Raw genomic sequence first — 26,370 nt, 5'->3', positions numbered from 1 at the left:
GACGGTGGCAAGCAACTGCTTCTCCCACTGGGGGTCGGTAGTACCGTAGAAGCTTCCTTACGGTACTCGAAGCATCTAAACAATTGATGCAGTACATTTGCGCTCCTATGGGATGGCAACTCGATTTTTTTCCCTTTTATTGACCGCTTGGAGTCTTTATAGTGCTCTTTAATTCGATTTTGGATAAATTTAAATGTACGATAATAGAGGAACAAGTGAGACCCAATGAAACAAGTCAACTCAAACTCAAATCTTATGGACACACGACACTGATTCAGTCAATTTCCCGTAAAAGGTATCAGGAATCCCACAGCATGGAAAACATCAGAAACAATTGCTAACCACAGCAAACATCAGTTTTTCCAGCTTCCGATCACAAGTTACAGTGTTCTTGCACGTAATTAGAATTAGATAATGCTGGTGGAGTTGACTTAGCGTGTTACATTTGATTAATAGTCAATCCAATAAGCCAAATCCTTGATGGCAAATTGCCTACTGCTCACTGAAGATGGTGGCCTTGGCAGCTTTTTTCGCCAAGCAACCTTGGCACTTCTGCTCCATTATTTGATAAGAAAATCCTGAGGACATTCTTCCCTGCAGGATTTTCCTTGGCTCGTGTAGCATCAGTTGATAAGCACCATGTGATTTTGTTTTTTAATTTCCTCTGATTTGATAAGCTACATAAAGAAAAAGAAGAAACAAACATCAGAAAGATATCTGTTAAAAGAAACATTGAAGCACGTTTACGTAAGGTAAAATATGCATAAATATATGCATTTACGATGATTCATGCTAAAAAAGGGAAAGCGGAAGCAAAAGTATGTAGCTTTTGACTATTATATGCAAGGATCAAATATTGATTATTTTAGTGATTCAAAAATGCGATGTAGACCTAATATAGCATATCGGTTGAGATAAAAATGCTGAAGAAAGACAAAATGAACACCTAGATTTGAAGACCTAGATAGCAACTTTATCTATGGGCCAAATTTTTGAGATAACTACCCGAATTATATTATCAAAAACTGAAAATACATCTCAGATGGTATACTGAATATGGTCTTTGCCGAAATATTGGCCAAAACGATAACTATGACTAGCTGATTATGAATAGTTAAATGAAACATCTGAAGTTCATCTGCTGGAGTTAAAAGCTTACTTCCCAACTCCCTCAAGAAGCACAGAAGAGGAGCTCTTTAAGCAGTGTAGAGAACAAATGGTACTGCAAGCAAAGTACGAGAAAAATGTTAGCATCCTGTAAACAAAGGTTACAAGGTTTCTGCATGTCCGGATAGTCTTAAAACAGTTTTATGTTGTCTGAGACAGAAGTTTTAACTAGCCATCTTTAGGAAGATGTGATGTCACATGTAAAAAATGAAGGCAAATTCGGATGATAAAAGTTTAATATTCAGAAATGTTTATATAACAATATAACCAAAGCAGATTACGATACAAGACATAAAATGCTGGCGGTTACTTATGTCTGAGAGATAAAGCATGATTATCTGATAGCTATATATTTATTCAAAAGATTGTAATTTTTGGTTAAGAATTTTCTTCCCTAGAGATAAAGCTTGTAAAGTGAAAACAGGGTGGTGCATTATACTTTTTTATCAGTTCACTGTAATTTCTTTTACAAACTAATTAGTTCACTTTGACAAAGAGACATCCAGTTCTCACAACCCAGATGTCAAACTTACCAATTAATACAATACTCATCGTGAGCAAGAAAGTCATCCATACAGAGCGCATAAAACGCATACAATGTTGTGGTCCTTCTGTAGGCCTTTGGAATCTGCCAACTTTTCCAACAAAAGTTTGAGAATGTGAACGTTTTAACCGTTGGCTGCTATTACTGTGACAATTTCTGCTTCTTCCAGTCAACCCATTAATTCCCTGATTAAACACAATAAAACCACAGAATCAATAAATCTTGGGTTTCTGAATTGTCCAAAACCAAAATAGGAAGACAAAATAAACCTTTTGAGATACCAACAATTCTCAATAAAGAACTGATGAAAACAAAATAAAAGCTTTTAATTATTCATTTAAACATAATGAAAAAGCTTTGAACCAGCAAAAAAGCAACCTTTGGATTCGTTTTAAATACCAAGACAGCAAATACAGGGAACTTGCACTACAAAGATTTATCGATTAACATCCAAGTTACCAAATACAGATAACCAGAAATTGCATTTTCACTCCCACTAGAAGAAAAGGATGCGTGGTAAAACAGAGTTTTCACGGTTAATATGATCACCACAGCACAAAAGCAGATTCCCAAGTGCCACAGTGAGTAAAGAATATGGATTTGCAAAGTTTGTGGGCTCGTGTTCGTGCGAAAGAAACAAAATGCATGTATGAAGATAGAATATACCTGAGCAAACCGAGTTACTCCCTTCAAGTCAAGGTAATATGACAATCCATGCCTCAAAAAGTGAGGCTCCTCGTTCTTGGCCTTCCACAGATTGTTCCTAAACCATTGCAACTTTGATGTGGATTCAACACTCCTCAAAGAACCAGTTTGACCAGATTCATGATTTGGCATATCAGGTCTAACTTCAGCTGATCTTTTATCCGTATCCTCATCAGCAATTACAATTTTCCAAGCACCAATATCTGGTGAGCTCAATACACTTGTTTGCCCATAAGGCTGTTGTGGTGCAACAAGCAATGAATCATCTTTCTCTTCAGAAGGTTCTTTTGCTGCGACTTCCACAACATATCTCTTATCCTTATTTACTGTAACTGTACCCGTAAAACTCTTCATAAGATCAGGGTTACCATGAGCAACATCTTTTGCTTCGTGACTATCTCGTGACACGCCAGAGAGAAAATTTGCCAGGTCATCTCGTTCTTCCTTGTCTAATTGGACCCAGCACAGCGGTGGCTTCCCTTCTTCAATCAATGAATCATTCAATCCCTTCTCGACACGTGAAATTTGGTTTCCAATTGCAGAAACAAATTGCCTGTGCCTAGTGATTGCATTCTCGTCCGACGAATTATCTCCATGACTCAATTTGACAGCCTTCTCAAACTCCTCCAACTGCATGACAGCCCAAAAACCATTTTTTTCACAATAGAATCATCCCAACAAGAACTGAAGCTAAGTTTCTGATCTCAACACTTAAAATGATCAACAGGTGAAAAATAACAAATTATGTTATAAAGCTGGGGAAGAAACCAACCTGCCACTTCGCAGTGCCTAGAGCAGTTTGAAGCTCCCTACGGAATTCATACGAAGCTTCTAAATCAAATCCATCTCTGGCGTTCCGTGTCCACATTCTATAAATAGATTCCATCCTGAAACGAGGCCCATGAATCGACCAATTTAAGCGAATAACTCTTGGAGAAGGAAGCAATCATAGAAAAGAACTCTCTGTTTCCAACCAATAAATCCTAACATTCCCTAATTTCCAAAACTCAACAGAAAATTTGAGAATCACGAGAGAGAGAGAGAGAGAGTATTCCAATCCGATCGGGAAAAAAAACTGAAATTAAAGCCCGAATTTTCCAAGAATTTACACCGCCGAATCGTGTAAAACAAAGGAAACAACGTACACGTCGGCCGATTCCTGGACCTCCTCCGCGGCGGAAAAGAACACATCTTTCTCCCACTGTTGGAAGCTACCGCCCACCGACATCAGGAACAACGAAGAACTCTCAATAAGCACTGCGATCTCCGCGCCAGAAAACAGCAAATCCGCCTATGAGCCCCGATTCTAAGCGGGAAGCAGGCGCAAAAATTAAACCTTCTCTGCTACTGTAGGCGGCAAAGACACCGAGGAAAGACTCCAGGAATACTCCCAAGCTTCCTCGCAGCGAAGCAATGAGCAATCACACGAGGAAGCGAGGGAGAAAGGGCGAAGAACCGTAGCGAGGAACGCCACGCCCCTTGCCTCTTTCCCTTCCCTTTCCTTTCCACTTTCGTCTCTTGCCCCTGGTCCCTCGAACAAAAGCCGACACAGCTTCAACGGTCAGACACGAGTCCGAGTGTGCGGCGCCGTCCCGATGTGCAGTTCTTATTCTCGATCATACACGCACCGAAGTCCATCCCCCAAGACCATCTCGTCGAAGTGGTTGGCTCTCTCACATGTTACGTGGGGTCCATGGAAGAGTCATGGTGAGAACATCACTGGGATAGGTAGTTCGGGTATTTTAAGCAAACTTGATACGGTGTACCTGACTCATTACATATTATCCCTAATATTTACATAGTATCATAATTTTTATATTTAAAAAATTATATTAAAATTATTATAATTTATAATGCTGAAAGTGAAATAAATAATTTTTTTGCCATAACATCATCAACTATGAAAAACACAAACACGTGATACCACATTTTGGATCAACACGAAATAACGGGTATAAAGATAATTTTAATCTCCTTTTTATTTTTTATGACAAGCAGCTTTGTGAGTATATCGTTGGTCATGGAAAGGAGCTGGATAAGATTAGAAACCACTTAGCCGAAGATGACCTTCATGGAGGAGGTAAAAAAGAAGTTGACGAAGGCGAAAACTCTTATGAAGAGGGGGAGGCCCAATTGCCCTGCCACTTGATCCGCCTCTCGCTACATCGTTGAGATGCTTAAGATGTGGTCATTGTCCCGCTTGGCTCATGGTGCAACGAGACCGATCACCATCGAGATGCTTAGGGCATGATTGTCATCCCACTTGGCTCTTAGCGTAACGAGAGCGTGACCCCTTCTTGAGACCCTCCTCGCCACCAAGGTCATCCTCCTTGAGTCGCTCCTCGCAGTCATGCAGCCCGGCACCCACCAAGGTCTTCACCCATGCCACCTTCAACATTCGCAACACCCATGTTGTCCTCCTACGTGCACTCACCTTCTACGGTTGGTTTGGCATCGAGACTTAGATTGATAGCTAAGTCATTATCCTTCTCCTCCCGACTTCCCTCCACTTGTCTCCTCATGCGATGTCGCTCTTATGGCTCGCCACCTCACCACTAGAGCTCGTTGCCTTCATCCTCTTTCTAGGTGGCTCAGCTCGTGTTATTGTGGAAGGCGATATATAAGATCACATTGCTATAGAAGCTCTCCCCCTTTTGTCGGCAAGCACTGAGCCTCCTCTAGTCTGCTTGGCTCTCAGGTAGGTGTGTTGGCCTATAAGACTGCAAGGAGGGGTTGTGCTCTCACTACGCCATGATGCAGGCAGGATAATGACCATGCCTTTAAGCATCCCGATGACACAACGAGAGGCAAACCAAGTTGTAGGGCAACTAGGCCCTCCCTATTCATAAGAGCCTTTGCTTTCGTTGGCCTCGTCATCACCTCCTTCATCGAGGTCATCTTCAACTATATAGTCTCCAACTTCATCCAGCTCTTCTCCATGATCGACAACACACTCACCAAGTTGCTTGCTATTGAAAATGAAAGAAATATTGAAATTACCTTTTCCCCCATCATTTTAGAATCGATCTAACACGTGGTGATATGTATTATATTTTTTCTCAATATTGTTGATAGTATTAAGACAAATAAGACTATTTGTTCCACATATTATAATTTTTAAGTACACAAACCATGATACTAAGAGGGTCCAAATACAAGAGGTAACATGTAATTAGCTCATCAATTCATGTGAATATTTTGAGGTTCAAAAAAGAAACCAATAAACACCATATACTTGATGGAATGAGAATTATTTGGTACGTTCACACAATAAAGAATATAATTAAATCTTTTCTAATTTATTTTTTAAAAAATATATATATCTAAAATATTATTTGATGGTTAATGTATTAAACCTACTATCCAGAGTTAGCGAAATCAAAATTTAATCTGACATATTTTGAAGATGCTATATAGTCTTATTGATATAATTATTATTGATGATCTATAATGATAAATTAATTATTTATGTCAGACCAACATGTAAATTGATCAGGCTAATTTTATGTGAATTGTAATTTTATATACCAAAAATATTAATCTGAAAATAATGTATCAGATTCATCCATGAAAAAATTGAGAGTTTAATACGTGTGCAACGCCACTCCACTGGAAGTGACATGAGCATCCTAACCCTGTGGCCCAACACGATTCCCATATCTCTACCCCTTTACCCACCTTGTGCACTTTGTGGTGCAACAGTAGGACGGTCAACTTGTAGGTATCCTCTCTCTTTTCTGATCTCATCTATAAAGAATTCAGCAGATGCCTGGTTCAGTCATGGAAAACACGCAACAACATTCATGATGCATTTGACAAGCCGTATCCCATGACGCGGGCAGCAACAGGCACACCTAAATCCATCGTCACCAGCAACTCGGTGCTCTTAATGGATTTCCTTGTCCTGCCCAACAAAGTTTATTGTTGGCAGGCAGAAGTCTGTGATAGATAAATGGTACACATGGCTTCCCAGCAGTTGCTGCTCACAATTGACATCTCTCGATGGAGGAGAATATGCCAATTGACATGTGAGTCATCATCACAAATGGCATTTATCATGCACATATACCATCCTGACCTAAACAAAATGGTGAAGGTGTTGCGATTGGCCGATATAGAACACGATTAGATATTTAATTTGTAGCAAATGTATATTGCAACGTCTTAGAATCTAAATTCATGCAGATATCCGTAGTTAGAGAAGAAGTAGCAGTTAAATTCGCTGCAGTATTACTCAGTCAAATACCTGGATGATCAGAGCATCCGAGTTTAACCCAAGTGATTAAGGGTTGGATCTCGAGCTGCGCCAAGGGAACATACCAACTCCACCATTAGGCTCCCTTCAATTCTTGTATTGATTCCCTACAAAGAGCAAATAAGATGAAAGAAGATTATGGAAATGAATTAAAGGAAATCCCTCAGTCATCACATAAGAAGCCATCGGTTGATTCCACAGTCCCTTCATGTTTACCAGTGTTCTTCTTCATCCTTATATCCCAGGGCGCCCAGGAGCAGCTCATCACGATGATGTAATCCTGGACTTTGGGATAAGCCACAGCATACTGCTGCCATTCCATACCCCAGTTCACTACAACAAGGTCCATCAAGGCTCGTCATTACAACCTCAAAAGAACAACCTAAATGCATTCACAATAAACCTGGACACCATCCACTGTACAACTGGAAATCTCTCCCTTCAATGGCAACGATTATAAGTTGGTGACCACCTCAAGATCAGCCTGAAGCCGATGTTAGGAATGGTTAAATAACACAGCTCTCCAAACATTTTTCTCGATCTAAAATGCAGAAACAAAAAAAAACTGCATGTATGATATAGAAAAGGTAGAAACGATGCTGAGTAAGATTCTTCTTTGTTCATGGATGCAATGAGATAGTATGCACTCAGTTGTTATCAGGTTTAGTCTTCGAATCCTTTAAGCAAAATATCAAGGAAGAAAAAGCAATCATGGAGGTAAACTGCATAATCTATGACAAAAGGTAAATAAGGGTGCCAAAAGCCCACTAGATGTAACATGTAATAGCTAATATCAAATTTCTAGGAAAAGGTTAAGTTCATAATGTGAGTGTTTATATACCGTCTTCTCCTCACAAGTGCCTTCTTTTGTGTGCAGTCCACCGTCGGAAGCTATCAGCCAGTACATACCCTCTTCTCCTCGCATGTGTTTCTCTAACCCATCTTTTCTTTTGTAGGTAAAATCGATTCCTACTCAGATAGTAATGTCAGGTTCCCAGTTATCAACTGGTTTGTGCCCTATATTGCTGCAATCCTTGAGAATGTCCAGCAGCTACCTGTAAACATTGCTACACGTTCATTGAGAGAGATCATTATCACTTGTTAGGGAATATCATCCCCGATATCCGAGTCAATCCGATGTGATCTAAACCCGAAAGGACAAGAGCATCCGAAGTAGTGATCGAGGTGGCCCCTAGGTAGATCCGAGGTGATACCTACACCAAGACCAATGTCAGGAAAAATCTCTCGACCCGATCCTTCCGACAATCAAGTTAATCTGAAATTCCTTTCGGGTAAGGGTGTTTCTTGAAAAGAGAGCCAATTGACATAACATCGAGAGTTAACTTTTATACCAGATTTCGGAGAGGACAAGCTATAATTGTCCTAACATCCCCTTTTGACGTTTTGTCCATATGGGTGATGGAGAGGAGACAACCACGAACTACCTACCTTGGACTGTTGTCCATAGGCCAAATAGATAGAGGATGACTTGAACATGGTAGCTTCCATATGACACTTAAGTATCGAATAATAATTGAACGTTAATATATTCTCTATCATGCTTGAATCTCTCAAAATATATTCAAGAGAAAAGGAAATAATGAATTAAATATACTCACACACAAATTTCAAGATGCCGAAGTTAATTTCACCAAAGAGAAGACCAAACATTCGAAGAATACAGAATTTTGAACCTATGTAAAAAGGTTGGATCAAGATTTCGCTAATGAGAGGCCACACGAAGCAACAACGAGCGAACCAACACACAGACCAAACTAACATTTTGCTTTCCTCCAAATAAATGCGGAACATTAATTATGGCTCCAGTTAAAGCGTAAGGATTAATGTATAGAACTTCCAGAAAAGGGCAAACAGAAGCAATCCAACAAAACAGAGGCAAAGGGTGAATGCATTCTTACAGTCAAGAAGCTCTCCGGGGGGACTTCCGGAATCGGAGAGCAGAGGGCCTCAAAAACCCTTATCGCAGGGTGTCAATCAGATTTAACGTACTAAATTCGATAAGAGAATCATGCGGTGGTTAGCCGATCTGTGATTCTTCTATACTCCATCATTTAGTGAAGAGACGGAGGGCGAGAGAGCGAGGCGAAAGATCGAATCACTAGGATCGAGCGAGAAAGATGGGGGGGCGACGGTGGCGGCGGAAGAAGGACGCGTAGGGAAGAAGAACCGTGCTCGTCGAGGGCGGGAGACGGGAAGTGGCTCTGGCAAACTCGATTAACATTACATTAAAAGCCCTACAAATAATAAATGTACAAAAGGTCCTTATCACGGTCCATTTAAGGTTTTAAGTTTTAATCTCAACCGTTCACCATTATTGATCGCACTACATTATTAGCATGTAGTTAAATGCAAGCTATTTCAAAACTATTTCAAACCTCTAACAATAATAATATTTATTATTATTATTATTATTATTATTATTATTATTATTATTATTATTATTATTATTATTATTTTATAAATTTAGAATGATTAATTTTTGAAATAGGGATTTCTTGTATTTAATATGTGATCGAGCATAATTCGAATATAATTTAAATTATTTTTTATTAAACTAATTAAAACTTCTTCAAAACTATTAGTACTTGATTCTAAAATATATAAAATTATTTTTAAAATTTTATTATTATGATTTTATGATGATTAAGTTTCTAAATATTATATTTTTGAGTTGGATATGTAATCGAGTATAACTTGAGTTAATTTTTATTTAATCAATTCAAATATTTTTAGAACTATCAACATATTATTATAAGATATTTAACATAACTTTTCTTTATGATAGATTAAGAATAAATTTATATAAAAATTATATTTTAATATATTTTATGAATGAGTGTAACTTTAATGTAAATGCAAGTGTAATAATTTTTTTGGATAATTTAGGATAATCTTATATAGAAATTAATATAATTTTTGGAATAACTTAAATTTTTAGTTTTATTATAAATTTAAGATTTTTTTTTAAAAAAAAATTACTCTATTTTTAATATATTATGTGAGTAAATATAACTCAACTAAAGGAGGGGGTGAGGGAGAGAGAGGGAAATGATGAGGAGGGGGTGAAAGAGGTGGATGAGGAGAGTAAGCGGATGGGGAGGCGGATTGGGAGGAGATGGAGGTGGGTGATAGGGGCCCAAACCCCCCTCGTAGGGAGTCAAGGGTTCAAGGGATGAGGGTAAGGGAGGCACGACTGTCTTATGAGCTCTTGGCTCCCCCACTCCTCAATCAATGTGGGACTAAGTTGGCCCTATCAGTGGGAGGAGACGAAAGTGGAGTGGGAGGTGAAAACCAAGGGGGTGGATGAGGGGGAAGAAGCCAACCAAAAAAGGAGAAGGTAGTAGAGGTGGAGTGAGAGAAAGCAATAGTAGAGGAGGAGGATAATTTGAATATAAGGATAAGAGGCTAATTTGAAAAAAATAATAATAATATAGGACTTAACAAGAATAAATTAAATAATTAAAATTTATTAAATTAGTTTGACTTAGTTCATGTCAAACAAACGGATTCAATCTAAATAACCTAAAGTTAATGAGATCAACAAACATTAATTGTTCTTTTTTTTTATAAATTATCACATATATATAATTATTATTTTTTCTTGAAGAGCATCTCTTTTTGGTATATTCTTGTAGTGCACTTCTTAATTCCTAAAAGATGATACCCTTTTACGTCGTCAATCGTTGTCTCAACTCCATTACCTCGTCATGGGCACCTCTATCTCTTGATGTCACTCATCGCATTTACCTTGCATCCCTTGCCTTCACTTCATCATATAATGTATTGTCCACCTTTGCCCCATCACCCTCTCTCTAATGTGGTTCATCATGCACTACTCGTGTCTTTTTTTAGAGTTACCATGCTTCCTGGGTTTTGTGGGGAGATGTGGAGGTTTGTCGGGGTTGGAATCCAAAAGACGATCGAGTCTTAACTATATGCCTCAACAATAACAAACGAGGGATGAATACGAGGGTAGGGAGATAGAGATGATGAGCGATAGTAAGAGGTGGAGGCGACCACAACACAACAATGATTATAGTTTAAGGGTCCAAATAAAACACATCAATTAATAAATTATAGCTAATTACCACGACTATTAACTAGTTTAACTTAGAACACATATTAGTATATAAATATTTTTAAATAAGATAAAATATACTTTATTTTTTTAAGAATAAACGATGAATATGAGATTTTATAATAATTTATGAAAATATTTACTAACTAAGCTAGTTAGCACCCGTAAAATCTTTATTAACCAAGAGATAATGAGACTTAACAATGCCTCAATAGTAATGGATGAGGGTGAAAGCAAGAATGGTGGGATGGAGGTGGTAAGTAACAGCAAGGGTTGGAGATGAGTATGACACGATAATGATCGTGACGGTTCGAATAAAGCATATCAATTAATGAACTATAGCTAATTATGATAGGTATTAACTAGTTTAACTTAAAAACACATATTAGTGCACAAATATCTTAAATATTTTTAAAATAAAAAATATTTAAATATTTATTTTTTTAAAGGATAAATGAAGAATTTGAGTTCAAGATTTTACAAATGATTTATCAAAATCTTTACTAACTTGGCTAGTAGGTTTTAAACCCTCGATAAGTAAATCTGATATACCACCAAATTAATGTATAAAATAAAAAAATATATTAAATAAAATTTCGAATGTTCAAAATTTCTTAAGGGATCGTATACTACCATTAGATCATTGTTTATGGAGTTTAAATTTTATATATTACTTAAATTTAGAGGAGTAAACGAAAAATCACTTATTTTGTAAGGATATATATCTATATATATAATTAAAAAAAGAAAAAATATTTTTATTCCACGTAAATATTATTCGCATACCTACGTCCACAGGTATTGGCTGGACGAAAGTGGGCTCCACTGACTCGTCCAATGACACGTCAGGTGACGTCACGGTGTAAGTAAGATTTTATCAAGACTAAAATTGAACCTTGACGCTTACACGCTAATCCAAAAGTTCATCAAAGCTAACCACCAATAGGAGGCGGGCATTAAGGGTAACGTAATCTTAATTGTCCCACACTGGATCGGGGATTAGGGGGGGGTAAGCGAAAGAAGGGGGTGAAGGCGATGCCTACGGCGCGGAAGTGCTCGTCGTCTTCGCTATCCGAGACGTCGCCTATCCTCCCGAGCTCCGCCTCCATCGAGATGCCCTCTGATACCGGCGAGTCCTCCTCCGCTGCCCGTCGCACCGTCTTCCTCGGCGTCGACGTCGGCACCGGCAGCGCCCGGGCAGGTACTTTTATCTCGTCTCATCGCGCATGTTGTTGTATGCAACGAACCTTTTCAATCCATGTGTTTCTGTCTTCATGTCTCAGTTATCGCATTCTTTCGCCCTTTGCATCATTCCAAACATTTGGAATTTTTAACGGTTTTGATGGTCTTATTGATACAAAGTATAAATATTCTTTTCGAGTCGTTTGATTGGAACCCTATGTGCTTTCATGGTGTCACTCATTCGCTTTAGTGTGGTTTTGCTGCTTGTTTTGCACCCCATTCATTTAATTGGGATCATGTATTTCTTCCCTCTTTCTCATGTATGTGTGTTTGATTTAGGTCTTTTCGATGAGCAAGGTAGGCTGATTGGCTCAGCTAGCAGCCCGATACAAATCTGGAAGGAAAAGGATTGCATTGAGGTTGCAAAGTTAAATGTTCTGCATTTTTCTTTTGGGAGACGTCATGATTATTACTAACGCAATACATTTATTTAATTAGCAATCCTCAACAGATATCTGGCATGCGGTGTGTACGGCAGTGAAAGCGGCATGCTCTCTGGCCAGTGTTGTCCCTGAAGAAGTAGTTGGTCTAGGATTTGCAGCAACTTGCTCTCTTGGTTTGTTTTCTCATTGCCAAAAGTCATTAAAGTATTTTAGTTGCCCGTAATATAAGCAATATGTTACTTCTTTGTAATCTGTTTTTGGATGCCTTTGCAGTTGCTGTTGATTCAGATGGATCTCCAGTTTCAGTTTCATGGACTGGTGATGCGCGAAGAAATATCATAGTGTGGATGGATCACAGGGCTGTAAATCAGGCCGAGCGAATTAATGGCAACAACTCACCTGTATTGCAGTATTGTGGTGGGTCTTTGTCACCTGAGATGCAGGCGCCAAAGGTAATCAAAATGTCCGGGATGAGCATATGAGCTGCAGCAGCATTCTTTTGGAAATAACAAGGGTGACTTTATTATCAGACTCCCTGCTGCTTTGTCGCCCTTTTGATGTAACACTTTGTTATTGGCACAATGCTACTAGCATTTCAAAGTCCAGGCAAATCTTTTACATTTTAAATCATTAATCTCAGCAGTGAGATGGTGGGTGTGTAGACATTTGGGGCCTCCAAGATTCGGATAAGTTCATGGAAGGAAGATTATTATAGATAATCACAACTTACTATCACCAAGTGTTTTTAACAGGCACCATTACTTTGTTTTACAGTTTTAAACTCCCAAGTTAAATGTCTATGGCAATGAATTTGCTCGTTTAATGACATAGTAGCTAGTTCAGATTCACAAAAATTGCCTCACACACTTTTCTATTTATACTTTAGAGTGCCTCACATACACATGGTTATATACTGAATATTATGCATGCATTTGACAAATAACAGTGTCTCTATAGCATGCCAATTTGCAAGAATTAGATGTCTAATATAACTGCAGCGAATGATCCTCGATAGATGGGCTACAGACGTCCAACTTATTATATATGTCCTCATCAGGCTGAATGAGCTCATAGTTGTTATCATCAGTTCATCATGCTCAAAGTTGCATTTGATAGGAATAAGGTCCTAGCAGCAAAGGTTGACTCGAGGTCTATTGTAAGCTATCAAGTATTATCAAATCTTGGTTGACTATGAACTCAACTGTAATGCTGGGACAAGGCAGACCATTTTCTTTGCAGACTTTTTGTTTTGATAGAACCTCTCAGTTTACCTGTCTTTCTGCACTACTAGTCAGGATAATTTGTTGTTAATTCACTCTAACAAGTTCTGTGATAATGAGAGTTTGAATGCTGATGAAAATTTGCTTGCTTTTAGGTAATAAAATTTGTTTTTCTTCCAAATGTCACAATATGATTTTGATAAAATGCATGTAGTATTTTAATGAGATGTGTAATCTCTCGAATCTTTTTTGCACTTTTAAGTACTCAAAAGGATTGTGGAAGATAGGAGATTGCTAACTACTCTTTATTTGTTTCACTCATTCATAAAGCTATGATGTATTATTCTTTTTCAACACATTCCCTTATTTGTATTCATAATATTGGTCAAGAATCCAACTAATACATCTACCATAATGTAAATGTGCAGCTGTTGTGGGTAAAAGAGAATTTGAAAGAATCTTGGTCCTTGATATTTAGATGGATGGATTTAAGTGATTGGTTATCATTCAGGTGACTCAAATAATCTTTATATGCTTTTGATGCAATTTGAGTTAGTTGGACATTGCTTTTGTTTATATATTAATATATTATTGTTATTATTTTAAACTAACTATGTTTTCTCCCTGTGTTGGGATATTAGAGCAACAGGAGATGACACTCGCAGTTTATGTACGACTGTCTGCAAGTGGACTTACCTTGGCCATGCACACATGGAAGTAGCTAGGGAGAAAGATTCACATAGTATGGAAGCATGTGGATGGGATGATGTTTTCTGGGAGGAAATTGGCTTGGGGGATCTTGTTGAAGGGAATCATGCAAAAATCGGTAAGGTACCTAAAATAACTTGATGTCTGTTGATGATTATGTTTCTTGTGATTGAAGGGTTGGCCTGCACAATTTTGAATGTTGCCGACAGTGTTCACATGATTTTTTGAATAAAAGTAAAAAAGAGATCGTGTTAGATGCTAGGAAAGTAATAGCAAATGTGTACAGAAAAAAGCAGGTTGACTAAGCTACTTCTTGTTGTTAGATTGCTCGAATATGTATCTATAGCTTCATATCTATTTATCAGTTACCTAGACACTGCTATTATGCCAAGGAGTCCAATTAAGAAGTACTATGTGATGAACACTACAATATGAAATCTGCAATTATTTCACACTAACTTGTTCTTATACTTTTCAATAGTTCCCTAATATATTGTATAAAATTTCTTGTTTAACTATGATGCAGGTCGAAGTGTTGCTTTTCCTGGTCATCCTTTGGGTTCTGGTCTGACACCTGCTGCTGCAAAGGCAAGGAACTATAGATGACAAAGTCATTAATTTTGAGGTCAACTGATTCAGCAAACATATATGTTTTGAAAAATCGATTATGTTTTGCTTTTTGTAACGTGATTTGGTTTTGGAGTTTGTTGTCCACTTTTTTCCCTAATATTTCTTAGATCATTTTTCTGTGTTAGGAACTAGGCCTATTGGTTGGTACTCCTGTTGGAACAGCACTTATTGATGCTCATGCTGGTGGTGTTGGAACCATGGAGAGTTTGCCTGAAACAGAGTCTAAAGATGATGGTCTGAGTAAATACCAGTTTTACTTGATTGTGCATGATAATATAAAGAAGCAAATTTAAATATTTTTGGAGTTGTAAAGTACATGAGCTTTACGTTGAAGATATTTCTATTTCAGTTGCTAATGAGGAAGCAATATGCCACCGAATGGTCTTAGTTTGTGGAACTTCAACTTGCCACATGGCTGTTTCCAGAAACAAGTTGTTTATTCCGGGTGTATGGGGACCCTTTTGGTCTGGTACATCTTTGTCATAAGATCCACTTTTGCTCTCGAATACCTCTTGTGTATTTATATTGTGCTTTGTTTCGTAAGCTAATTTTCTTTTGTTAGTTCATATATGGGAGATCTCCATCTATTCACTTTGTAACTAATATTGGTCCTGCTGATTTTGCTTTCATATTTCAGCAATGGTGCCTGAGTACTGGCTCACAGAAGGAGGTCAAAGTGCAACAGGTGCCCTTCTAGATCACATAATTGAGAACCATGTTGCTGCTCCTCTTCTTGCCAACCGTGCTGCTGCCCAAAGTAAGTTATATATTTGATACCTCAAAAGCTGTTTCATTATAATGCCTGACAAACCACTGTTATGAAAATATACAGAAAAATTCATAGACAGTTATTGTAGTGGTTAGCATATGAGGCACTTTCAGAAGATTGAGGTTGACATTAGTTCATGCAAATTGACTAGGTATTTCCATATATGAATTGTTGAACAAGATTTTGGAGTCCATGATGCAAGAAAGAAAGGTTCTGTTTGTGTCTGCCCTGACAGAAGACATGCATGTTCTTCCTGATTTCCATGGTAACAGGTAGAATAATTTTAAGGAATATACTACATTTGTAGGTACCTCTCTCTCGATACAATTTACTCATTGAAGAAAAAGGTACGTTCATTTTTTTCTATATATTGAATACATGAGAGTGCATTGCCTTTTAATTGCAATAAAACAGATTCTTGTTTTTTTAGCTAGAAAGCGAACCTAGACAGACTTAGTTTTCCTCTTTGATTGTAATGGTTTCCTTGTATTTCTGCAAGACACTAGACAGGTGATTGTTTGTCTTCCAAATGGAGTTCCTCATTTCTGAATGAAGGCACCCCACCATCCATTGTTCATATTACACTAGCAAATTGTTGCACAACTTTTGATTTGTGGAATTTGTTAATGATATTAAGCATCAACAACTTATTTGTATGATAACCACTTAAACTTGGTGTTTATCTAATGATTCGTAATGTGACAAACTATTTGGACTTTACGTATATCTGGTTTTTCATGTAACAAGGATTTTGAAAATATATCTAGTTGCTTCTGTGGTGATGTCCTTGGATCTTATAAGAAAGCTTTGTGGCCATGTGGCCTTGAATTTATTAGTAAATCCATGATCACTTTCATAGTCTACTATTGACTTCTTTTCACAATCTTCAAGTGAGACTGCACACCCATTGGTCTCACCCTTAAGAAACAAGGTAGGAATGATATTGAGACACTGGAGTGGAAGGAAGGATTAAATACAATAACAACAACAACAAGGCCGTAAGTCCCAACTATTTGTGGTCGACTACATAGATTTTTTATCGCCATTGAGATTTATAAAGAGTCATTTGTTCAGTTAGGTTTAAAGTACTTAAATATTTGTTTATAGTTTTTACTAAAGTCTTTTTACGTCTTGTTTTACTTCTCGTCGTATCATTAATATTAATCATTTTATCTTTTTTAACTAGTACATTCAGAGGTCTCCTAAGCATATGTTTGTACCATCTTAAATGATTTTCTCTCATTTTAACCTTTATCGAATTGACACACGAATATAAATATTTCTTAGCTTATCATTCCTAGTAACTCCATATATTTATCTCATCATTCTTATCTTGATGATACAAACTTTTTGTATATGTTATTTTTTAATTATTCAATACTCAGATCCATAAAATATTGTTGGTCTCACAACTGTCTTGTAAAATTTTTCGTTTAATCTTAAAGGTATCTAATAATCACACAAGACTCTTGATACTCCTCGTCATTTTAATCATTTTATTTGTACTCTATAAATAATATATTTATCGATCTCTTTATCTTGTTGAATAATTGATTCTAAGATATCTAAAATTTTTATTTAAAGGAACTTCTTGTCTATCTAATTTAACTATATTATTCTATCAATTCTTATAATTACGAAAATTATATCTCATATATTTAATTTTAGGCCTACTTAATCTAAAACCTTTAGTTTCTAAGGATTGCCTCTGTTGCTCAAATTTGTAATTAATTTCACTTAGGTTCTCATCAACTAAGACAATATCATTAGCGAATAACATATGCCAAGGAGGTCTATTATGTAAATGACTAGTAAATTCGTCCATTATCAATGTGAAAAGATAAGGGCTTAATGCGGATCTTTGATGTAATCCTATGCTAATAGGAAACTTACTAGACACACTCCCTCTAGTTTTAACTCTAGTATCTACATTATCATACATATCTTTATTAACATTAATATAATTAGTAGATGCATATTTTTTTTAAAATCCATCATAATAAATCTTTAGGAATTCTTTCATAGGCTTTCTCTAAGTTAATAAAAACCATATATAAATTTTTTTTCTCCCTATACTTTTATATTAGTTGTCTTAATAAATAAATAGCTTCTATAATTGATCTTGTAAGCGTAAAACTATATCAATTTCTATAGATATTTGTTTTAAACCTTATCATTCTTTCGATGACTCTTTTCTAAAGTTTTATAGTATAGCTCATTATTTTAATTTTTCTATAATTTGAACAATTTTGTACGTTGCCCTTATTCTTATAAATTGATACTAAAAAACCCTTTCTCCATTCATCAGACATCTTTCTGAGTCTCATGATTTTATTAAATAAGCTAGTTAATCTAGCTACTTCCTTGTCCCCTAAACTTTTTTAAATCTCAATAGGGATATTATCAGGTCTCGCACATTTAGCTATTTTCATATTCTTTAGTGCATCTTTTACTTCACTAGCTTTAATTTTATAAACAAATATATGATTATTAAGTCTACTATTATTATTTATCGTTAAATCTAAGTCTTGTGTGGAATATTCATTAAGTAATTTATAAAAATAATTTCTCCATATTTTCTTAATTTCATTATCATTAACAAGTATTCTTTGATCTTCGTCTTTAAGGTATCTAATATTATCTAAATTCATACACTTTCTTTCTCTAACTTTAGCAATTCAATATATAGGCTTTTCATCATCTTTAGTACCTAATTTATTTTAAAACATAAACTTTATATCTTTTCATACTCATCGCTTTTTTTTATATTTTTTAATTCTTTATATCTTTTGAACTTCTTATTTTTGTAATGTTGTCAATATTTAAAACATGAGCTTTTTAGTAAAAAATGCTTTTTGAACTTTCTTGCACCACCACCAACTTAGCAATGGTAGGTGCCCTGTGCACTATATGATCTAGTTGGGAAAAAAATCTTTGCCTAAATATATATTGCCCTTCCCCTAACTTAGCAATGACAAGTTCCCTGTGCACTATAGTACCTAGTTTTACATTCTTGATATAGATGGCCTGCTTAACCACACTTGCATGCCACTATATATGATTTTTTTATTTTATACTTTCTGATTTGTATTTGTCCTGTTAAACCACCTCTTTGTACCTGAATGCAAGCTTGAATGGGATCAATCAGGTCACCAGTTGCTGACCCAAAATCCAAAGGAATGGTTTGTGGCTTAACCCTTGAGACAAGTGAAAAGCAATTGGCACTTCTATACCTTGCGACAATCCAGGGCATAGCGTATGGCACCCGTCACATTGTGGAGCACTGCAATTTTCATGGGCACAAGGTAATTCATCAGACTTCTTTCTAGTGGCTTGGTGGATAGTTCGTATTGAAATATGCTTATCCTTCTCTAGGTATTGTTTGTTCAAAGCATGATGTAGAGAATAATAATACGTCATGTAACGTGATTATACGTTTGCATAAGAAGGCTTTCTCTATTTTCTTTGTTTCCAAAAACATTTGAAGACATCAAATGGCTCTTTATCCTTCATGCCACACTTGAAGAAAAGTTAGTTTTAACTTTTATTTTATTAGTTATTAGTTTGATGCAACACAGGACCTTAATGCCACACTTGAAGCTTTCGTCACACTGTTGTCATTTTACTTGGTAATTATTATGCATAACTAGTTCGACTTAAGGCTGTCCTCTGCTTATGAAATGGAGATTATGTTAGGTAATTAGGTCACTATCCTTAATATTGGAATCAGTTACCTCAGCTTCAGTTGCATATCATATAATGTTTTATATCATCATTAGTGAACTTGTGGTGGCTTTTGGATATTTTTGTCGCTGTTTGACAGCAGTTGGACTTTCCATGCTTGTTAATACTCTGGTTAGTTTGTATACCTCAGCAAGCTCGGTTGGTGATCAGTAATAAGAGTGAGATGAGCCAAGATATTGCTTTGTGGCCAAGGTGGGAAAGCTGGACAAATTAAAACGAACAGTGTATTCTTACTGCCCAGTCCCAATTTTTTGGCTGTAATATATCAGCCAACTGAGACTTCTGCATACTTTGTGTTGTCGTCTAGTCTTTAGCACCAATAAGGAAAATGCCCTGGGTCCCCTTAAATTGTTTTGGTGCATTAGCTTTCTGAGATCATTTACACTCCCACCTCTAATAAGCATTTAACTTATTTTTCCTCCTCTCAAAAAGTTGATGCATAAGACAACTTGCTAAACTTCGTGAGTAACTGTAGCAGCACTCTACCATAAATATCACTAACATGTTAATGCTATTATAGAAAAAACAAGAGTAGAATATCTCCACCAGTATGGATGCTTTAGGCAAACAACTCAGGTTATGTTAGGTCATGTCTACCATGTCGGGAGTTGCCCTATGCAATCTAAACCAGCCTGGGTGACTAGGATGCACCCATTGTTGCTCTGTGTGCCGCACTGCTTTTAGGGGTATGACTGCATATATTGGTCCCCCCAAACTTGATAATGACGGGATTATGGTGCAGTGCGCTTTCATGTTGGGACATCTGCAGTTTAAAACCAAGATCCGAATGAGAAGCATCTAATGACTTGGATCTTTTCTGTCATTGCAGATTGATACACTTCTTGCCTGTGGTGGACTTTCCAAAAACCCACTTTATGTTCAAGAACACGCAGACATTGTAGGCAAGTTTTATTCCCATTTGACATTCAGCATGTGTACAACCACAGCATTGTGTTATTTTTCATGAAAAAGAAAAGTACAACTGGATTTGTCAAAATCTGAAGTCACATTTGGATATATATACAACCACACCATTTGTAATCATGTAATTGGTTTGGCAGGATGTCGTATCATTCTTCCAAGAGAAAGCGAGACAGTGCTTTTAGGTGCTGCTATCCTAGGTGCTGTTGCTGCCCAGAAGTACTCTGGTGTCCATGATGCAATGAGAGCACTAAATGCAGCTGGACAGGTAGATTATCAATTCATGATCTTTTCTTCTTGCATAAATATTTCATACACCAATCATATAAGTTGGAGCATCAGTTGGTTCTTCGAAACGAAATGATTACAATTAGTCATCAATGGATGAGTTTCTAGCTCGATAATTGTATATTTCTGAAACTCCGGTTCTGATATGTGAAGCATTATAGTAGAACAGGCAAGTTCTGATGTGTTCGTCGCTTTGTGGTTGTCTCAATATTTGAAGCATCTTCAAACACTATCTATGCTGGCTTTTGCAGGTTGTGCATCCATCTAAAGATGTAAAGGTGAAGAGGTATCACGACGCAAAGTATCAAATCTTTAAGTCCCTCTACGAGCAGCAGCTTTCTCATCGATCCATCATGATGCAAGCGTTGCAGTAGATACCGTATTTTCTGCTCGTAATATGTTTATATATGATTGATAATCCAAAGGTGGTTTTCTTAGTTATTGTCTTTCCCTCTGTGAAGCTTATTATGTGGTATTAATAATACTTTGTTTGTTGGTTCATTTTTCTCTCCTTTCATATCAAGAATAATTAATATTAATGCATCGACTTAATATACTTGGCCTTAACATGATGGCTGACATGCAATGGGTATGTCATGTGGATGATTTATGTTAAGTCAGCAAAAAGACTTGGTTGATTATGGTTAGGCCTCATCTTTATCTTTTTGAGAACCATTGTTTTTGTTTATTATTTTGACAAAACCAATTCCAATGGGTCTTTGATTTTTAATTTCCACTATCATGTAATTTGGCATCCATTCCATAGCAAATCTAAAATATTGCTTAATGACAAACACATACTGATAATAGGAAAATAAGATATAATTCCAGCTCCTCACAAATCTAGTATTACTTTATGAATTGTCACAGTGCACATCTACAATAACAATTACATGTATTGACTTATTACACCAGCATTACATGACTACTGTAGGATGCCAAAAAATATATATATGATTGACCTCTTGAAAGGCCACTGTTGTCCACAAGAAGTAAGGAAGGGCTACCATGGAAATTATGAGATAGCTCTTCTTCCGTCTTTGTTCTCTTCACTTCATCCTGTAAGTAGCATATTTCTTTGATCAGCTTCCGGGGACTAGAGAAATGCCACTGAAGCTTTGCACCACCTTTGTTGTTACATCAGGTAGCTGCGTACATAGATGACAAAGATGGAGCTCAGAAAGCCAAACTTGTACTTCAGACATGAGAAAATATGGATCCATACTCACTGTAAGATCACTGTCATCATCTCCACCATCTCCCAATGTCTCTTCTTGTGATGAACTACCAGAGTTGTCCTTGAGCAAACTTGACAGGCTTTGGCAGAACTGTTCCCCACAAAGAGATCATTATAAGCAGTTCTCAGGTTGGAAACTACTAAAGCCAAAGCCAGATTCCATTACCTCCTTGTATGTTCCTAAATCCCCTGCAGATTTGGATACCTCGACAACACAATGGTTGGGTGTTACCTCCACCACCTGAACTTTCCAGCTATCATCAGTGAGAGTAGCAACAAATGCTTGGTCGAGGTAGATTGTGAATACTTAATGGTACCTCTGCTGATAAGGTGCAGTGTGATCTGCTTCTTGTTATTCTTCTGCTGTCATGAAGTCTCACCTGATGCAGAAACAGAATTCATTAGTTGGCCAAAATGGAGATTTGCAGGTTGCAGATCAATGGACATAGGTGATTAGTAAGTACCCTGGAGCTGTTTATCCTTTTGACAGAGAGCTTGACATCCTTGGCGGCGACCTCAATTTTCGCGAACGTTTCGTCGATAGGGTGCTCTGATCCAAGCTTTGTTTTCTGCAATCTCTACCCAAGTTTAGAGTCTGATATCAGAGGAAGAAACAAGGAAGAAGAAGGATGCCATCCGAAACACCTGCTCCTGGAAAAGACCAGACAGATCGAGATCGTTGGACATGGCTATGAGTCGGAAGGCGTTGATGCATCTCCAAGGCTTTCCTGCGACCTCCTGAGTTGCCTCCTGCAGCAAGTTCAGGCTCGAGTGAGTTGGCAAAGCCTTCATACATGAAAGAAGAAGAAGAAGAAGTAAAACCATGAGATCATATCGATTTCCTACACCCGAGCTGTGAAGTGAATCGTTCTCATCGTTGTCATGTCCCAAACAAGGTCTGCAATCCAACCGAAACCACTCGTGCCCAATGATCTCTGATAGCGTAGCCCGCTGCAGGAAGAAGTAGAGCTCAAGCTTCTTGCTTAACGATGGACATGCATCATGTTACCGGGGTCTGAGACGGTACCTTTAACGGTGATGGATCTAATATTCTGGAAATGAGCTGCTTCTGAGAATCGCTGAACCAATCTGGACATGTGTATTCTGCTCTGGATATCTGTTTCGAAACAGGTCTCAGCAGCACACGAAAACAAATCTGAAAGGATGAACTTGAGACGATGATGATACCTTTCTGTACAAGTTCATTAGACTGCGATCTTCAAAGGGCAAATGGCCGGCGAGTAGTTCAAAGATGATGACACCACAAGACCACAAGTCAGCGGCGGCGCCGTCGTAACTCTTGTGGATGATCACCTGTGCGTTGATTAAGCGATATCGATCGATCATTGATTCATCACCAAACTAGTTTTCCTCAATTTTGGAGCTTCCGTATCAAAATATTCACAGTTTGTCTTCCAACAGGCCATGGCAAGTCTAAACATAGGCTGATGATACTATTGCTTTCAGCTGTATATTGAAACTGTAGATAAACCAGTGCTGTGCATACCTCAGGAGCCACATAGCTTGGTGACCCACAGGCAGTCGATAGTAAGTCTCCAGGCTGCGGTAATTAAGCCAACATGAACAGATGGAACATTTGAATCCAAATCGGCCAAGAAGTTTCATGCAAACCTTACCTTTCTCAGCACACTGAGCCCGAAATCTGATACCTTTAAATTCCCCTTGCTATCCAACAGCAAGTTCTCCGGCTGTTGCAGAATAGCAACAAGAAGGAATCCGATGTCATTCTTGCACAAGGAATAAATACGATACGAGATTGTAAGCAGGGTGAAGCTAGCTGGATCATGACCTTGAGATCTCTATGGTAGACTCCTCTGCTATGGCAGTAATCCACAGCATCGATCAACTGCTGGAAGTACTTCCTGGCCTCTCTCTCATCCAACTTCTTGAGATACTCCTGCCGAGAATGCAAAGAAGGCAAATGATACCGAGTCCAGTGACTCGTGCACACGGTTCATCAAGGTTTACCAGCTTGTCGGAGAGTTGGCCTCCTGCGACGTACTCCATCACCAGATAAATCTTGGTCTTCGTCGCGATCACCTGCACAACAATTCCGTCCTGAATTCAATGGAACAAATCTAAATAATTAATCGAGAAGCTTTGCAGCGATTCCTGATTCCCTCGACCTCATATATCTTAACTATGTTGGGGTGATTCAGAAGCTTCATCGCGCTGATCTCTCTCTTCACCTGATGCGACGCGCAGACGAATCACAATGAGAACTCAAGATAGCGAAGAAGACGAAAACGGATCGAGATGGACGGAGAGAAGCAGTACCTGATACATAAGCTTGTTCTGCACCACCATCGCCTTGTCGATGATCTTAACGGCGACGTTGGCGTTGGTCTCCCTGTCGACGCCCAGCTTGACCTTGGCGAAGGTCCCCTCGCCGATGGTGCGCTTCAGATGATACTTCCCGATCGTCGTCGGATATCCCATGGCTAGGGATCGATCTCAAATGAGGAACTGCCACGAGCCGGCTTCTGTTCCCGGCATGCATACACGAACCCCACCCCCTATTGTAGGGGTGGATGGCCACAATGGTACCTCTTTTATTGCCTCTTAGGGACGGCACGTCAATGTAATGGTGCACAGGAAGTGCTCAGAAGCATGAACGGTGGCACGATAGGCATCTTTACTTGAGCAAAGGAAAGAGAGAGAAGGGGAAGGGGAGGAGACCTTCTGGATGAGGGAAGGGGAAGAGAGGTGGTTGAAGGGCGGAAACGCTGGAACGTGATTTGAATGGAAGGTGCCTCTACCTCTGTCTGTATCTCTACCTCCTCCTAACACCCACCAAACCCCCTCGACTCAAAGGGAAGACCATATCCGGCTGTCGTGGGGCCCGTCGGGAGTGAGAGGTCCGGCGAGGCGGTGCGCGAGTGGGTTGGCGGTTTCCGCCGCGGGAGAGGATTATTGTGGACCGTATCGCGGAGGGGGGAAAGTATCGTGTCATGGGATTCCTGTGATACGTGATATGCAATATTTTTGTTATGGAGGATAAGTGTTACCGCAATGTCTCGACGGATACGCTGTGGATGTGCGGATGGTAAGCACGTGAGAGAGAGTTCACCAAACTAAGCACTCGACGTGTATTTGATTTAACCCTAAGAAAACATTGTTTATCGTCCCGTGGAGTAATGATGATATATAGAAACCATAGCATGAGTTCGAGTACTACACTGCTTATAATAATAATAATAATGTTCATTCTTTGTGTCGGAAATTACGCTAACAAATGCTAGTCTTATATTATTAAGAATTAAAATAATATTATATCATTAAAAATTAAAATAAAGCAACATTAAGACAAAATACACAGTGAAAAGTTGATATGATAATGAGAGGCATCATATTGACAATCAAAAATGAAAAATAAAAAAAAATTCGATTGCTCTGTTAATTGGTACAATAAAAATAATAATAACCCGAGTATGACAAGTGATTAAAGTCAATATCCTATACCAAACAAAATTAATCTCGTCAAGGCTACATGTCTCACTAAGCCCTACACATATTATGAGATTTTATATGCTATTCAGTACTAGATGGGGAAAGGCAAAAAGTGTTGGACTAGATGAGTTTAATATTGAATTCTGCTTGACCTTTTGGAACACAATTAAGGCTTCTATCCGAAATGCTTACAAACGAGATGAAACCTCTTCCAAGTGAGTTAATTTGATCAGACTCAATTAACTTTTGTTCCTGATAGGAACATACATGACAACATCATGATCTCTAATGAGTTAGCTCTTACCATCTCTAAATCTCATAGTAAGACTCCCCAAATTTTACTTAAGCTTGACATCTCTAAAGCTTATGATATCAGATTAGGAGAAAAAATTTTCCTCAACAGAATAAAGGATTTCCTCGTATAGTTGGGGAAATCATCTTCTATCAACTCTCACACTCTTTTGTTTTTACTTTGTTTCTGTCTTAAGCATAGTTCACTATCTATGTGTGAATATGACAACCTCTATGAGCTTTCGACATGATCTGACCTATAATGATGTGGAAGATTTGTTTACTAGCGTTTGGAGGAAAAGGGAAGTTTGGAGGAAAAGGGAAGTTTCTTCCTCTCTCATTAGATGAATGATCAAAACCAAAGGCACCGTTCCCCATGATTCTTTTCCCAAAACAAAGAGATCGATGATCAAGAAACACACAAAGAAAAATGACTTGAATGAGTTGATGTTTCCTTTGTCACCATTGATGCATCCAAGATTTCGATTGGGTGTTGTTTAGTCTTGCATCCAATCAAATCATGACACGTGGTCAACATTATCTCTGGTCTGACCTATTTCTATTGTACATAAAACATATGGTTTCACGTTTAAATTTCTTCATTATTTATCCTTTTCATAAAAAATAATAATTTCTTCGACATGACACCATTTTAAAATCTAAAACTTGAGAAATTAATGCCAAGTGATGAGTATG

The 26,370-nt window shown here is 37.8% G+C and overlaps 3 protein-coding genes across 4 annotated transcripts; 1 reads left to right on the top strand and 2 right to left on the bottom strand.

Moving 5' to 3' along the window:
* Positions 1-315: 315 nt before the first annotated feature.
* Positions 316-4,059, bottom strand: LOC103981948 (uncharacterized). Its single transcript, XM_009398727.3, has 6 exons — positions 3,562-4,059; positions 3,189-3,303; positions 2,378-3,046; positions 1,701-1,896; positions 1,160-1,222; positions 316-677 (listed from the first exon to the last, which is right to left on the bottom strand). The coding sequence occupies exons 1-5, from the start codon at positions 3,642-3,644 to the stop codon at positions 1,197-1,199; spliced, it is 1,089 nt and encodes a 362-aa protein (XP_009397002.2). The 5' UTR covers positions 3,645-4,059; the 3' UTR covers positions 316-677; positions 1,160-1,196.
* Positions 4,060-11,720: 7,661 nt separating this feature from the next.
* LOC103981935 (uncharacterized) lies at positions 11,721-21,176 on the top strand. Of its 2 annotated transcripts, none has more exons than XM_009398715.3 (15): positions 11,721-11,971; positions 12,292-12,371; positions 12,451-12,568; positions 12,669-12,847; positions 14,044-14,126; positions 14,257-14,441; positions 14,850-14,911; positions 15,079-15,187; positions 15,303-15,422; positions 15,591-15,710; positions 15,874-15,994; positions 18,871-19,027; positions 20,296-20,368; positions 20,528-20,655; positions 20,927-21,176. In XM_009398715.3, exons 1-15 carry the CDS (start codon positions 11,806-11,808, stop codon positions 21,047-21,049), a joined length of 1,824 nt encoding a protein of 607 aa, XP_009396990.2. In that variant the 5' UTR covers positions 11,721-11,805; the 3' UTR covers positions 21,050-21,176. The 2 variants fall into 2 exon arrangements, with proteins under 2 accessions (XP_009396990.2, XP_009396981.2); XM_009398706.3 differs by having other exon boundaries at positions 15,079-15,193.
* A 314-nt stretch (positions 21,177-21,490) lies between these two features.
* On the bottom strand, positions 21,491-24,653 carry LOC103981924 (CBL-interacting serine/threonine-protein kinase 21). Its single transcript, XM_009398694.3, has 15 exons — positions 24,211-24,653; positions 24,060-24,122; positions 23,902-23,973; positions 23,723-23,830; positions 23,550-23,621; positions 23,420-23,473; positions 23,101-23,226; positions 22,940-23,029; positions 22,759-22,863; positions 22,558-22,662; positions 22,377-22,481; positions 22,230-22,292; positions 22,079-22,153; positions 21,905-22,003; positions 21,491-21,823 (listed from the first exon to the last, which is right to left on the bottom strand). Exons 1-15 carry the CDS (start codon positions 24,370-24,372, stop codon positions 21,758-21,760), a joined length of 1,365 nt encoding a protein of 454 aa, XP_009396969.2. The 5' UTR covers positions 24,373-24,653; the 3' UTR covers positions 21,491-21,757.
* Positions 24,654-26,370: the final 1,717 nt, after the last annotated feature.

The sequence above is a fragment of the Musa acuminata genome, chromosome BXJ2-4, assembly GCF_036884655.1.
Source record: "Musa acuminata AAA Group cultivar baxijiao chromosome BXJ2-4, Cavendish_Baxijiao_AAA, whole genome shotgun sequence".
Taxonomy (NCBI): domain Eukaryota; kingdom Viridiplantae; phylum Streptophyta; class Magnoliopsida; order Zingiberales; family Musaceae; genus Musa; species Musa acuminata.
Note: the sequence above shows the minus strand (reverse complement) of the source record. Positions and strands in the feature narration are given on the sequence as shown.

What these genes read in the sequence shown, in the direction of transcription:
- LOC103981948 (XM_009398727.3), bottom strand. Translation starts at nt 3,644, where the DNA reads ATGTCGGTGGGCGGTAGCTTCCAACAGTGGGAGAAAGATGTGTTCTTT. An exon ending in TAGGCACTGCGAAGTGGCAG is followed by an intron (nt 3,047 to 3,188) that starts GTTGGTTTCTTC and finishes GCTGTCATGCAG; the next exon opens with TTGGAGGAGTTTGAGAAGGC. An exon ending in GATGAGTATTGTATTAATTG is followed by an intron (nt 1,223 to 1,700) that starts GTAAGTTTGACA and finishes CTTTGCTTGCAG; the next exon opens with TACCATTTGTTCTCTACACT.
- LOC103981935 (XM_009398706.3), top strand. Translation starts at nt 11,806, where the DNA reads ATGCCTACGGCGCGGAAGTGCTCGTCGTCTTCGCTATCCGAGACGTCG. An exon ending in CTGAGATGCAGGCGCCAAAG is followed by an intron (nt 12,848 to 14,043) that starts GTAATCAAAATG and finishes GTAAATGTGCAG; the next exon opens with CTGTTGTGGGTAAAAGAGAA. An exon ending in TGACACCTGCTGCTGCAAAG is followed by an intron (nt 14,912 to 15,078) that starts GCAAGGAACTAT and finishes TTTCTGTGTTAG; the next exon opens with GAACTAGGCCTATTGGTTGG.
- LOC103981924 (XM_009398694.3), bottom strand. Translation starts at nt 24,372, where the DNA reads ATGGGATATCCGACGACGATCGGGAAGTATCATCTGAAGCGCACCATC. An exon ending in AGAACAAGCTTATGTATCAG is followed by an intron (nt 24,123 to 24,210) that starts GTACTGCTTCTC and finishes GCGTCGCATCAG; the next exon opens with GTGAAGAGAGAGATCAGCGC. An exon ending in GGCTCAGTGTGCTGAGAAAG is followed by an intron (nt 23,474 to 23,549) that starts GTAAGGTTTGCA and finishes TAATTACCGCAG; the next exon opens with CCTGGAGACTTACTATCGAC.